This window comes from Micromys minutus (genome assembly GCF_963924665.1).
Source record: "Micromys minutus genome assembly, chromosome: 15".
NCBI classification, from domain to species: Eukaryota; Metazoa; Chordata; class Mammalia; order Rodentia; family Muridae; genus Micromys; species Micromys minutus.
Genome location: NC_137984.1, coordinates 39,868,988 through 39,882,718, shown reverse-complemented (window position 1 = coordinate 39,882,718; position 13,731 = coordinate 39,868,988). Strand labels below are relative to the sequence as shown.

Here is a 13,731-nt window from a genome sequence, read left to right as displayed (position 1 = left end):
TACATACTGTTTTTGTTTTGTGGCTCTACAATATAATAGGAAATAAGTTACTGTGATACTTCAAGCATTGTTCTTTGGTTTAGGATTACTTTAGCTATTCAGCATCTTCTATACTAACGTGACAGATTCTTTTCTTTAGTTCTGTGAAGAATGCCAGTAGAATTTTTATGGGAATTGCCTTTAATGTGTAGGTGACTTAAAAGTAATTCAAACAGTTTTACTATATTAGTTCTGTGAGCATGAAAATATTTTTCTGTCTTTTAGTATCTTCAATTTCTGCAGAGTTTTAAATTTCTCCATCGTAGAGGTCTTTGGTTTCCTTGCTTAGGTATATTATTACTAAAGGGCTTTTTTAATTTTTATTTTTTATTTGTTATTATTATTACATTCTAGCATTGCTAGAATGAGATCGCATATCTATAAATAGAAATAACTTGGCTCTTTCCTTTTTTCCATTTTATTTCTCTCTTGTGTTATTGCTCTAATTAAGGCTACAGTCACTGCATTGAGTAGGAGTGGAGAGAGCTGACACCTTGTCTCATTCCTGTTTTCAAGGAACTTCCTTAAGCCTTTTTCCATTTACTATAATGTGGCCATTTTACCATAGGCAGTATTCATTATGTTGAAGTATAAGCTTTGAATTCCTGCTTTCTTTTAGGGTTTTATCATCAAGTAATGTTGAACTTTGTTAAAGGCCTTTTCTGCATCTATTGAGATGATTACATTATTTGTTTTCAAAACTGAGTTCAACTCTTTGTAGTGTTGAGTAAAATATTCTGTAGATACTTATTTAGCGTAGTTGATCTCTGATATCATATAATTGATATGTCTTTCTCTGTTTTTGTCCTGGTGACCTGTCTGTTGATCATCATGTAATAGTAAAGTCACCTGTTTTTATGCTGTAACCACTCTGTGCTTTTATATCCAGTAGTTTTATAAAACTAGGTAAGCCAGTGTTCTGAGCGTGTGTCTGGAATTATCATGTCCTCCTGATGGATCACTGTCCTAATGTGATAATATGAAGCGACGTTCTTCATTTTATGACTAAATTTAATTTGACATGGACTTTGTCTTTGAATTTATTGGCATTTATTAAGCTACATAGTTGATAGAAAAGGTCTTTCTACTATTCTTGACATGCATGCAGTTTTTCCATGAGTATAAACAGATGTCAGCATTTTAAGACATATTTATCTTGTGTCTTAGTTACTGTTCTATTACTGTGAAGGAACACTATGACCAAGACAACTTATAAAAGAAAACATTTAATTGGGGGCTTTCCTATAGTTTCAGATGATTAGTTCATGATTGCCATCATGAGTCACGTGGTATCGGGCACACAGGCATGGCAATGGAGCAGTAGATGAGAACTTAAATCCTGATTGATTGGCAGGAAGCAGAGAGAGAGCTAACTAGGCCTGGAGAGCTTTTGAAACCTCAAAGCATACCCCCATGACACACTTCCTAATTCTTCCCAAATAGTTCTTCTAACTAAGGACTAAGCATTCAAATATGTGAGCCTATAAGGCCATTTTTATTCAAACCACCACATTATGTAATGATGCTTCTTTTCTTTGTGAGTTCTTAAAAATTGTGGAATGAAAATGTAGCTAAGAACTTCCCACATTGCTTACTTCAATGCTAATTCTGTTCAGTGTGAACTCATTTTTATTGTATGTTTTCACATGCTGTATATGGGTTGGGAGCAATGGGTGAAAAGCTTTCTCTTGTTTTTAACATGTAAAAGCAGCTCTTTACAATTTTAAATGTTCCATAAGGGATAAGGGCTGGTCTATGTTTGTTCTAGTGGACTTCGCCCTAGCATCAGTTCTTTGGCTTTGTTGAACAAATGGGAAATGGCTTCGAAGCTCTCCACTTTGCTGTGCTTCTCGCCAGGATCACTTCTTACATGTTCCCCAGCATGTGGGGCGGCAGTGAGAGCTTTCCATACCGTCCACACACACGGGAGGTTCTCCAGTTTGTCTTGTCATGTATCCTCAGGGTACACTTGATAAATCGCTGTGCTCTTCGTTCAGCAGGTCCCAGGAGTGTGCATTCTCTTGTCCTATTCTAGTTCCAGGAATACTAGGTTTGTTATTTCTCAAGTCTCCAATACTCTCTAGTGGTCCCTCTTTGAGGGACTGGGCTGGACTTGACTTAACCTTAACTTTGAGACAATCAGCTGTTGTGTTTTTCTGTGGTTCTCCTTTAAGTAGAAATTTGCTTGCTATCAGCATCATATTGTTCTCTCGATATAACAGTTCTCAGTGTTAGGAAACTCTGAAATATTTTGCATTGGTTTTTCCAAATAAATAACAACAGGTTACCTTGTTCATCCATATTTAAAATTGGTAAATTAAACACATTTGCATGGCATTGCATGCATTTTTGAAACCACGTTAGTAAAATGAGGGCTTTGGATATATTTAGTGTGTTCTCAATCCCCAGCACCATGAAAAGAAATGACTCAGAATAAAGAAAACAGAAGTCTGTATCGTAAAGTGTGCACAGCTTTATCCTTTGTGTTCTGTTTCATTGTTTAAACAAAAACAGTTCCTCAGAAGAGATATCACGTTCCCATGAAATGATCCAGAAACTTCAAACTGTATTGGAGTCTGAGAGGGAGAACTGTGGATTTGTCAGCGAGCAAAGGCTGAAGCTTCAGCAAGAAAATGAACAACTACAGAAGGAGACTGAGGATTTGAGAAAAATTGCTCTGGAGGCCCAAAAAAAAGCAAAATTAATGGTATTTTCAGAATCAGTTAAATGTGTTCTTAGGAAAATCAAGATCTAGATAATATTTATTAGAATCTTAGTAAAACATTTTTGGGCTGTGTGAGTGTGTGTGTGTGTGTGTGTGTTTGTGTGTGTGTGTGTGTGTGTGTTCATCCATTCATTAGTACAAACACCTAGACTGATGCCATAGCTGGACAGTGTGATGAACACAGCATTCAGGCATCTCTGTATTATGCTGGTTGGGGAGGAGGGTCTGCCTTCTTCTCATCAGATAGCATGAAATCTTAAATTCAAAGTCCTACGTAGTGGAACATGATTGTCTTTTCTATCTACATACTTTTTTTTTAATGTTCTTTGCCAGCCATACAACAAACTGATCTTCCTGCCAAAGCAATGCAAGCAACACTAGCAGAACTGTAGTTTAGACAGCTCTACATTCTGCCATACTTTTACTTCCGTTACCTTCTCAGACTGAGACTTCTTCAAAGAGAATGTTGCAGCAGCTTGCTCTGAGAGCCCCTCCTACTTAGTCTAAAAGCAGCAGCAAGAAGAATGCAAGGGACAAAGTCTCATCTGAGAAAGGTCCTTACCTTTTATATTCTTTTCCCTTTCTTCTGCAATAACCCCTTTAAGGCACTTTAGAGGAACATGTTATTCCATCAGCTTCTCATCTCTCCATCCCACCGTATTTCTAGAGAGTGGCACTGGCTTCTGCTGGACAAGTTCCAGGCTCTCCGTGAGGATGTAAAGCAGCAGCACTGCTGGCTCACTTTGCTTATTCCTGATTCAAAGAATCACGTCATGGTCTGATATCATTTCTGTCAACACATAATTATTGATTATACTAATGCTGGAATCCAGGGCTGTAAGCATTCATAAGAATTCTGAATTCATAGGAAATCTGAGATGACAAATAGTAATGTGTCTTACAAGGGTATTTTACTTTGTGAAATATAGAAAACATGGAAAAGAACTATATTGCCAAATAGCAATACAAAGCTATAGTTACAAAACAGAATTATCAACATCAGAATAATCATATATTTATAAATAGCAGAAAATAAAACTCAGAAATAAATTTCATCTTGATGATGACCTAATTTTGTAGCAGAAACACACTGGTTAAAGAGGAAAGAAATTATCTTAATAATTTTAATACTAGATCAGTTAAATCCATGTTTAAAAAACAAATCTTGACTTCTTTCATCACACCATATATACAAAGCAATTTGTGCTGCCTTGACTTAAAAATAAAATACATGAGCTAAAGAGATGGCTCATATATTTTATGAGTGGTTAAAAGTGTGTACTCCTATTACAGAATACTTGAACTCAGTTCCCAGCACTCAGAACCACCTATAATCCAGCTGCAGGAAGTCAGACTCCCTCTTCTAGACTCTGAGGTCACTTACACTTACATGCACTTACACACATGTACACAAAAGTGAAATTTAAAAATGACTTTTTAAAAAATGAATTACAATCTGGATTTACAGGAGAAAATCTTCATGTTAAACAGAAACCTAATTTTCCATAGTATGGATGATGATGATGATGATGATGATGATGATGATGATGAAGATGGATGAGTGCTCTGCTGCATACACACACACACACACACACATACACACACATACACACATATACACACACACACATACACACACACACATACACACACACACATACACACATACACACACACACATACACACACACACATACACACACACACATACACACATACACACACATACACACACACACACATACACACATATACACACACATACACACACATACACACATATACACACACATACACACACACACACATACACACACACACATACACACACACACATACACACACATACACACATATACACACACACACATACACACACACACATACACACACACACATACACACACACACATACACACACACACATACACACATACACACACACACACACATACACACACACACACATACACACACATACACACATATACACACACACACATACACACACACACACATACACACATACACACACACACATACACACACATACACACACACACACACACACACACACACACGCCAGAAGGGGGCATCAAATGCCCTTATTGATGGTTGTGACCCACAATGTGGTTGATGGGAATTGAACTCAGCCCAATTTCTTTTAAAAAAAAATAAATAAGATTTCCCTTTCAGTGGTCAAAAGCATCGTTAACAAGCAGAGTTGCAGCTCAGTGCTAGGATGCTTGTCTAGATTCAGAAGATTTAGGTGCCCTATCCCAATACCACAAAACTAATTAATTAAAAATGTATATAAAAGTTTTTACCAATGAATAATTAAGCTTGGGAATACATAGTAAATCAGATGTTTTATTTTGTATATTCCAAAACTTTTCTCAATTTAGTACTTTTGAGGAAAAGTAAATTAAAATTAGAATGAGCTAATGCTACACAACTTCCAAAACTGACTGACATTCAAAACTGGCGAAATCAAGGACTTGGGATTTGAATACAATACTAATAGTAATCTAAAGTAAAACAATTATTTAGCAAAACCTTAGAAAACGGTGTAAACATGCATACTACGTCGAGTAACCCTACTTGTATACCCCACAGATACAAGTTTTATGATCAAAATAAATATGTATAGGAATTATTATAGAACTTTTAGCCAAAATATTGACAACAATTTAAATGGTCATCAACATCTGATTATATGAGTTCATGTAGTAGAATAAACACAGCAGTATAAAATGGGGTATATTTATAAGCAGTGCTGAGCTTGATGCATCCCAAAGACATAAGGCTAAAAAGCCAGACATATAGAAGCCTTATAATCTATTATCCCACTATCTAAAAGTGAAGGATAGGTACAATTGCTCACAAGAATATGATCAGAGGAGTAGCTATTGTTTAGGTAAGTGAATACTGAAGGCAGGGCACCTGAGGATTCTTTTTGAGTTACCTAAATCTGGGTATCCGTTTGTTATGTTTGTACACAGCAAAAATTGAACTTTGGACTTAAAACTTCCACACAGAGGAAAGCAGAAGGATGATGGGTTCGAGGCTAGCCTGACTGCAGGAACAAACCGTATAGTCCAGGTGGTGGTCAGGGTTATTGTATAGCAGGACCCTAACTAAAAAACAAGAAGAAAGGTAGAACTTACACCCTTCTAGGTGAGCAGCCTCAACCAGTGGGTCACGACCCACACAGGGATTTTGAATATCAGATATTTATGTGACAGTTCGTAACTAGCAAGATTACAGTTACAAAGTAGCAGTGGAATAATTTTATGGTTGTGGGCCACCACATAAAGACCTGTATTAAAAAGGGTCACAGCATTAGAAAGTGTTGCAGTAAATATTAAAAGATTCTTAACCTTTTATCCATGTGCTTTGCTCTAACTTGCTCACCTTACGTGGCCATCTCTATAAACTCTGGCACAGTTCACTCTACCATCTCTGCTGCTTCTGTCCGGGGTGGGTACAACTGCCCCTGCATGTTCCTTTCCTCCACCGCCCGGTGCAAACATGACTCCACAGCCCGGTAACTTATCAAACGGGTTATATATTAAAGTTTTAATCCACAAATTCTCTACACAACAAGCTTATATCCAATGAACAAAGATATAGACTGCCTTTCTATATGAGATAAATAGACCCATAGAAACACTTAGAAATAATAACAACAACCTCATCAAGCTAGAGATGCACTGAGAGAGACATACACATCTGCCTCCATCTTCACTCCTCCTGGACTTCTCACCCTCTCAATCTGCCTATTGCCTCCTCTTCTGCTCCTAGACCTTTCCCCACCTATCTCCTGTCCAATCATATGTCATCTTAACATAAACCTACAAGAAAGGCTGAGAATCACTGTTCTAGGTGAAGACAAACTTTGATAGACAAGAGGTGTGCGAGATACAGACAAAGTTGCTTTGAAAACTGGAAGATGAAGGCAGGAGTACATTTTAAAGTTAGGTATGTGCTTTTAAAAGGTTCCCACACTAAATGTTTTCATGTTTTAAAGTCTACTCTCATATTATAAAATTTATTCCACTTGGAAACTATGAGTAGGCAATATGGCTAAGTATTTAATAGCTAAGATAAAGCTTTCTTACAAAACAAAAAATGGAGAAAGTTAACAGTAGTAAATTTAACTACATAAAATATTTAAAACTACTTTTAATTTTAAAACAGTATCTAAAGAGTTCACAAAGATAGGAAAAATAAAACTGATAACCATGATTTAACTGCTGAGTCACAATAACAGTAACTATGCAGATAATCTTATAGATAGCACAATATTATGATCTAAACTTGAGTCATAAGTAACCAAAGTATTTTAAGATTAATAATTGAGCATTTTAATAACAAGTCAGAAACTGCCATGCACTTATATTTTTGTCCAAAGTTTACATCCCGAGCTTAAGTAGACATGCAGGAATCCTTTCCATGTTGTAATTGCTGCTTTAGAATTCAGGAGTCAAACAGTTGTATAAAAAATATTTCTGAGCTATCGATGGCAGGATTTAACACTGGTCTCACAGTTTTATTTTTCACAGTTTCACAGTATGTCTTTAGTTTTTATTGTCTATCTAGGGAGGGTGAAGATTGAGAGGACTTACTACCCTACCCTTTGTTTAATCATTTTTAACATTCGGGATTGATCTGTTTTGGAAATCAAAATGGTGATTTTTTTTTTAAGCGGATTAACCCAATACATCCCACTGAATCTGTTAAAACAAAAGGAAAAACATTGGTGATGAAGAGATAGTGCATCTTAGCTAATTTGTTGTAATTCTGTCTTATAGAAAACCATGCTTTCAAAAATTGACTGTTTTATTGCTGGTTCTTTGACCTCATACTCTTAGAGAAGAGTATGATCTCCAGTGGATAAACTGAAAGCAGCCAAAAATAAAGCCACTGAGATACTGATGGTCATTTGACTGCACATAATTACATAAAGTGCTTTAACCCTAAGACAATTGTATTATTTTCAATTCCAGATTTCTATGTGGTTGATTCCTTTCCTTCTGTCAATCAAAGTTTTTTGCTTGTCAATACTCACTAAGTGTCTACTTTTTGTTTTTAGTGGAATAGGTCCAGTAATCCTACTTACTGTTTCTGTGGGTATTCCACTGCAGATGAGAGTTACAAAGTGATAAAGGAGGGATATTATTTACTCTCTTTTCCTGCCAATCATTCTGAACATTGCTGCAAGCGGGGATCCAATCATGGGCCTTTGCCTTCCGACATCACCACAGATGTACCGTTTATACTTGATGTTATATGACCTAAACAATTCTAAATACCTAATTTAAATAGATTTCATAAAGTACTCAAAGCCGAACTAGCCATCTCTCTTTCTAATGGCATAGCTTTTAAATACCGTACAATAGGTGTTCTTTACAGTTATCTCTTTAGTATAGTAAAGAAGTCAGCTCACCTTACAGCCTTTCTCACTTACTCTTTAGTAAAGAAGTCAGCTCACCTTACAGATTTTTTATCAATAATCACAGAACAAGGGAAAGTATTCTACTTCCAATCTGTTTGTACAAAAAGATGGTTCATTATTATATACAGGAATGCTTTACATCATTGGAACTGAAATCCTTCCTCGACTCCAGCTGTTTAGGGGATTCTAACTGAATTTGTTTTTATGATTATTCTGCATTACAATAATATAGATTCCTAGAATTATAATGCTGCCAATTTTACATGAGGTTCTTAAAGTAATTATTTCTGAAATATGACATTGTGTATTAATATATCCAAATTGACAAAACTCTGTCTTTTATTTTATCTTATAGCACTATGGAAAACAATTTAAAAAGTCTCCCCCCCCCTCGTGTGTGTGTGTGTGTGTGTGTGTGTGTGTGTGTACATGATGATTTTAGTAAAACTCTACCAGTTACCAAAACCATGAATACTTCATGTGGATTCTGGCAAAAAGAAAGAGTAGCCTGTTATCCTGCAGACTTTTCTTACTGGCATTTTATGATGAGAAAGTGTTACAAATTAACACTGTATGGCAATTAGGTTTTCACTAAATCATACATTGATTATGTGTTCATTTTTGGTGGAGACAAATTGTAAGTTTAACCCCTTACTGGATGAGTCACTCAGGTTTCTAGGTCTCATAAGCACAATGAATTACTCCCTTTGCATATGACACTGGCTGACATAACTCCTGGAACACTGTAGGAAAAGTGACTGTTCCTTTTGCTCCTTAGGTCAGTACAATGGAGCATCAGTTCTCAATAAAGGAGCATGGGTTTGAAGTTCAGCTGAGAGAGATGGAGGACAGTAATAGGAACTCCATTGTTGAATTGAGGCATCTTTTGGCAGCTCAACAAAAGACAGCCAATCGGTGGAAAGAAGAAACCAAGAAATTGACTGAGAGTGCAGAAATGAGGATCAGCAATCTAAAGTAGGTCCACTGTCAGCAGTTGCTTGGTAATTTTTCTTTTACAGACCAGCAATACAAAGTAAGTCCACTATTATTATTTAACAATTGATGCTTTATAGAAGAAATGGTTTAAACCTATAGTCTGATGTTCTGCTGTATTTATTTTTACTGTATGATCATGAGGCGTGGATGACAGCTCACTCAGTGAAGTACTGGCAAACACAGAGATCTGAATTTGATCCCCAAAACCTACATTAAAAAAAAATGTTATGTTGAAATATGGTTGTAACACCAGATAAAATGGCCTACTTCCTAATCAGTGACATATTCTGTTTTAAAAACAAAAAATGTAGGTAACACTCACTGTTGTGCACACATACATATACAAACATGTACATATACACACATCAACATCAAGACTGTAAGTCTGGATGTTATATTTTATTCAAAAAATAATTACTAAAGTACTATCAAATGCACTATCAAAGCATGAGGACACGGAGACGGCTCAGTGGCCAAAGCAAAGAACCAGATTCAGATCCCCAGCATTCAAATAAAAGCAAAGTATTGTGCTGTACACCAGCAAGGAGGAGAGGAACATTCTAGGGCTTGCTCTCCAGAAAGCCTAGCTAAATCAACAAATTCCAGCTTCACTGAGACATGCAGAGTAATTGAGGAAGACATGAGATGTTGACCTCTGGCCTCTGCATGGACACAAACCTACAAACAGAAGGATACATGTATTTACTACATACATACACACCAAAAAGAAAGAAAATTTGGCATTATAAATAATGTTTTTATTACTTTAGTGAGTATTTCACATGATATTGTACTTTGGGGAGGACACAAAAGTATAGACTCTTACATGTAATATTTAGATTGCATTTGGATTAAGACAGAAGCGTTTATTCTCTGACCCTTTAAGAAAATTGTACTGACCAGTGACATAGCTCAGCAAGGAAAGGTGCTTGTGTAGAAGCCCAGCAACCTGAGTTCCATCCCCCTAAGCCCACATAGAGGCGGGAGGGGAGAACTGACCCCAAAAGTAAGTGAGCTGCAGCAGAACAGCCAAGCTAGAAACTATACCACTCTGTAAGTAGAAAAGACAGCTTATTGAGGGACAAACTGTCAGACTGCCTCAAAGAGAGCAACAGCAGCTCGGTGGGAAGGGCCTTGTCAGCTGTGGTGTTGGTGTTGTTGTTGGGTTTGATGTGTGTGTGTGTACACGTGTGTGTGTGTGTGTGTGTGTGTGTGTGTGTGTGTGTGTGTGTGTGTGTGCGTGCGCGCGCGTGCGCGTGTGCACGCACATGAGCACAGTTTAATTTATAGCATCAGAAGGCAGTAATGTGGCCAGAACAGCCTAGGAGTTAGGATGGGGTTATTAACCTGATACTGTTCAGATTAGTTGGGAACTAGATGCACTTTGACCAAAGTAGTTGACCATTGAGAGCAGAAAAGGGAAGTAATGATTTTCCTGACAGACAGAAACATGCCTTGTGGGATTCCTCAGGAATGCTGAGATTAGGCTTTTGCTTACCTAACAGGAATCCTGTTTACCTATAAGAATTTGGTCTGGCCATCTTGCCTAAGGCAGTTTACAAATTCAATGCAATCCCATCAAAATTTCAACTCAATTCTTCATAGAGTTAGAAAGAGCAATTTGCGAGTTTATTTGGAATAATAAAAATACCAGTATAGCAAAAGACATTCTCAACAGTAAAAAAACTTCTTGGGGAATCACCATCCCTGACCTCAAGCTGTATTACAGATCAATTGTGGTAAAAACTGCCTGGTATTGGTACAGAGACAGGCAGGTAGACCAATGGAATAGCATCGAAGACCCAAAAATGAATCCACACACCTATGGTCACTTGATCTTTGATAAAGGAGCAAAAAACATTGAATGGAAAGAGGACATCCTTTTCAACAAATTGTGCTGGTTCAACTGGCAGTCAGCATGCAGAAGAATGCAAATCGATCCTTTTCTTATCTCCCTGTACAAAGCTCAAGTTCAAGTGAATCAAAGACCTCACATAAAATCAGGTACACTGAAACTAATAGAACAGAAAGTGGGGAAGAGCTTGGAACACATATGCACAGGGAGAAACTTCCTGAACAGAATGCCAATGGCTTATGCTCTAATATCAAAAATCGACAAATGGAGCCTCATGAAATTACAAAGCTTCTGTAAGGCCAAGAACACTGTCAAAAGGACAAAACAGCAACGAACAGATTGGAAAAAAACTTTACTAATCCTACATCTGATAGAGGGCTATTATCCAGTATATACAAAGAACTCAAGAAGTTTGACTCCAGAGAATCAAATAATCCTATTTTAAAATGGGGTACAGAGCTAAACAAAGAATTCTCAACTGAGGAATATCAAATGGCTGAGAAGCATCTAAAGAAATGCTCAACATCCCTAGTCATCAGGGAAATGCAAATCAAAACAACCCTGAGATTTCACCTCACACCAATCAGAATGGCTAAGATCAAAAACTGAGGTGACAGCAGATGCTGGCAAGGATGTGGAGAAAGAGGAACACTCCTTCGCTGTTGGTGAGGTTGTAAGCTGGTACAACCACTCTGGAAATCAATCTGGCAGTGCCTCAGAAAATTGGACATAGAATTACCTGAGGACCCAGCTCTACCACTCCTGGGCATGTACCCAAAAGTATCTCCAACATCTAACAAGGGCACATGTTATCAATGTTCATAGCAGCCTTATTTATAATAGCCAGAAGTTGGAAAGAACCCAGATGTCCTTCAACAGAGGACTGGATACAGAAATTTTGGTACATATATGTATGGAGTGCTACTCAGCTATTAAAAACGAGTTCATGAAATTCCTAGGCAAATGGATAGAACTTGAAGCTATCATCCTGAGTGATATAAACTGGTCACAAAAGAGCACTCATGGTATGCACTTATAAGCTGATACTAGCCAAAAAAAATAAAAAAAAGCTCAGAATACCCAAGAAACCATCCACAGAACTTATGAAACTCAAAAAGAAGGAAGACCAGAATGTGGATGCCTCAGTTTTTCTTAAAAGGGAGAACCAAACGGGAGGAAATACAAAGTCAAATAGAGGAGCAGGGATTGAAGAAAAGATCTACAGAGACTGCCTCACCTGGAGAACCACCCCATAAGCAGCCACTAAACCCAAGCATAATTGCTGATGCAAAGAAGTGTTTAATGGCAGGAACCAGATATGGATGTCTCCTTAGAGGCTGTGCCAGAGTCATGTAGATACAGATGAGGATGCTTGAAGCTAACCATCAGACTGAACACGGGGACCCCAGTGAAAGAGCTAGAGAAAGGACTGAAAGAGCTGAAAGGTTTGCAACCTCATTGGAAGAACATCATCATCATCAGCCAAGGCACTGAGGTGGAGAGGGTGATTGGGAGAGGGAGCACATTCATGGAAATAAGTTGAGGGGGAAGAGGGAGGGGAGTGGGAGAAAAGGTATAACATTTGAAATGTAAATACAGAGAATATCCAATAAAATTGAAGAAAAGAAAAAGAATTTGGTCTGGGTAGGTACTGGGCCATCATCTCAGGACATTGAGAGAACCTGCTTTGTGACCTAGCATTATAAAGTTGGCCTCTAACCTACACACACTGTCTCTCTCTCTCTCTCTCTCTCTCTCTCTCTCTCTCTCTCTCTCTCTCTCTCTCTCTCTCACACACACACACACACACACACACACACAGAGAGAGAGAGAGAGAGAGAGAGAGAGAGAGAGAGAGAGAAAAGGGGAGGGAGGGAGAGAGAGAAGAGGTAATTTTTAAAGAGTGTGTTTTTTTTATTTTTTTATTCCTGCTCAGAAAGAGCTTATGATTATTACAATGATGTGGGTTACTAGGAAGTTTCAAGATAAAAATGTTTAGTTTCTGTCCACTGAAAGGTTTGGTAGATGTTATGAAATGGACTGTAGCCAACCTAAAATTGTTCTAAAAAGAGTGAAGTTTGCTTTAAAAACAGACCATAAAGGATTGAGTGCAAAAGAGAAAGAGACCCATTCTGTAGTAACCCAACGAGAAGAAGCAAGCGGGTGCAAGACGAGTAAGGTTTTGATTGGTTTGTTGGTTGATTATTTAGATTTGAGTTAATTATTCTGTTTTGGTGTAGAGGGTAGTGTATGAATGTTACTGTGGTGGGACAGAAGATGGTAACATATGCCTGTGTGTGCCTCTGGATCTTTCTCAATCTTGTTTCACCTTATTTTTGAGACAAGGTCTGTTCACTTAACCTAGAGCTGTTTCAGCCAAACTGGTAGGCCAGAGAGCTTCAGTAATTCCTGTGTCTGCCTGCTTTGGGTTTATACATTCACAATCACACCTATCTCTTTAAAGGTGCAAATATCCAAATTCAGATCCTCATGCTGCACATGTAAGGTATGCACCTTCCCACTAAGCCATCTTTCCAACCCCAGGAATAAGTTTTAAAGGTTGGAAAACAACTAAATTTTGCTTTAGGCCTTGTTGAGTATAAGCTTTTCAGTAAACACTGAAATCAGGCTGTTAACTTGTTAACTATGCTTACAAGA

The 13,731-nt window shown here is 37.6% G+C and overlaps 1 protein-coding gene across 1 annotated transcript in view; it reads left to right on the top strand.

The window, feature by feature from the left end:
- Positions 1 to 13,731, top strand: part of SCLT1 (sodium channel and clathrin linker 1) — a 95,027-nt gene that overhangs the window by 69,678 nt on the left and 11,618 nt on the right. Inside the window, exons 17-18 of the mRNA XM_080929207.1 lie at positions 2,554 to 2,746; positions 9,001 to 9,197. Of these exons, the coding sequence (XP_080785333.1) occupies positions 2,554 to 2,746; positions 9,001 to 9,197 (390 nt within the window). The remainder of the gene's footprint in view (positions 1 to 2,553; positions 2,747 to 9,000; positions 9,198 to 13,731) is intronic.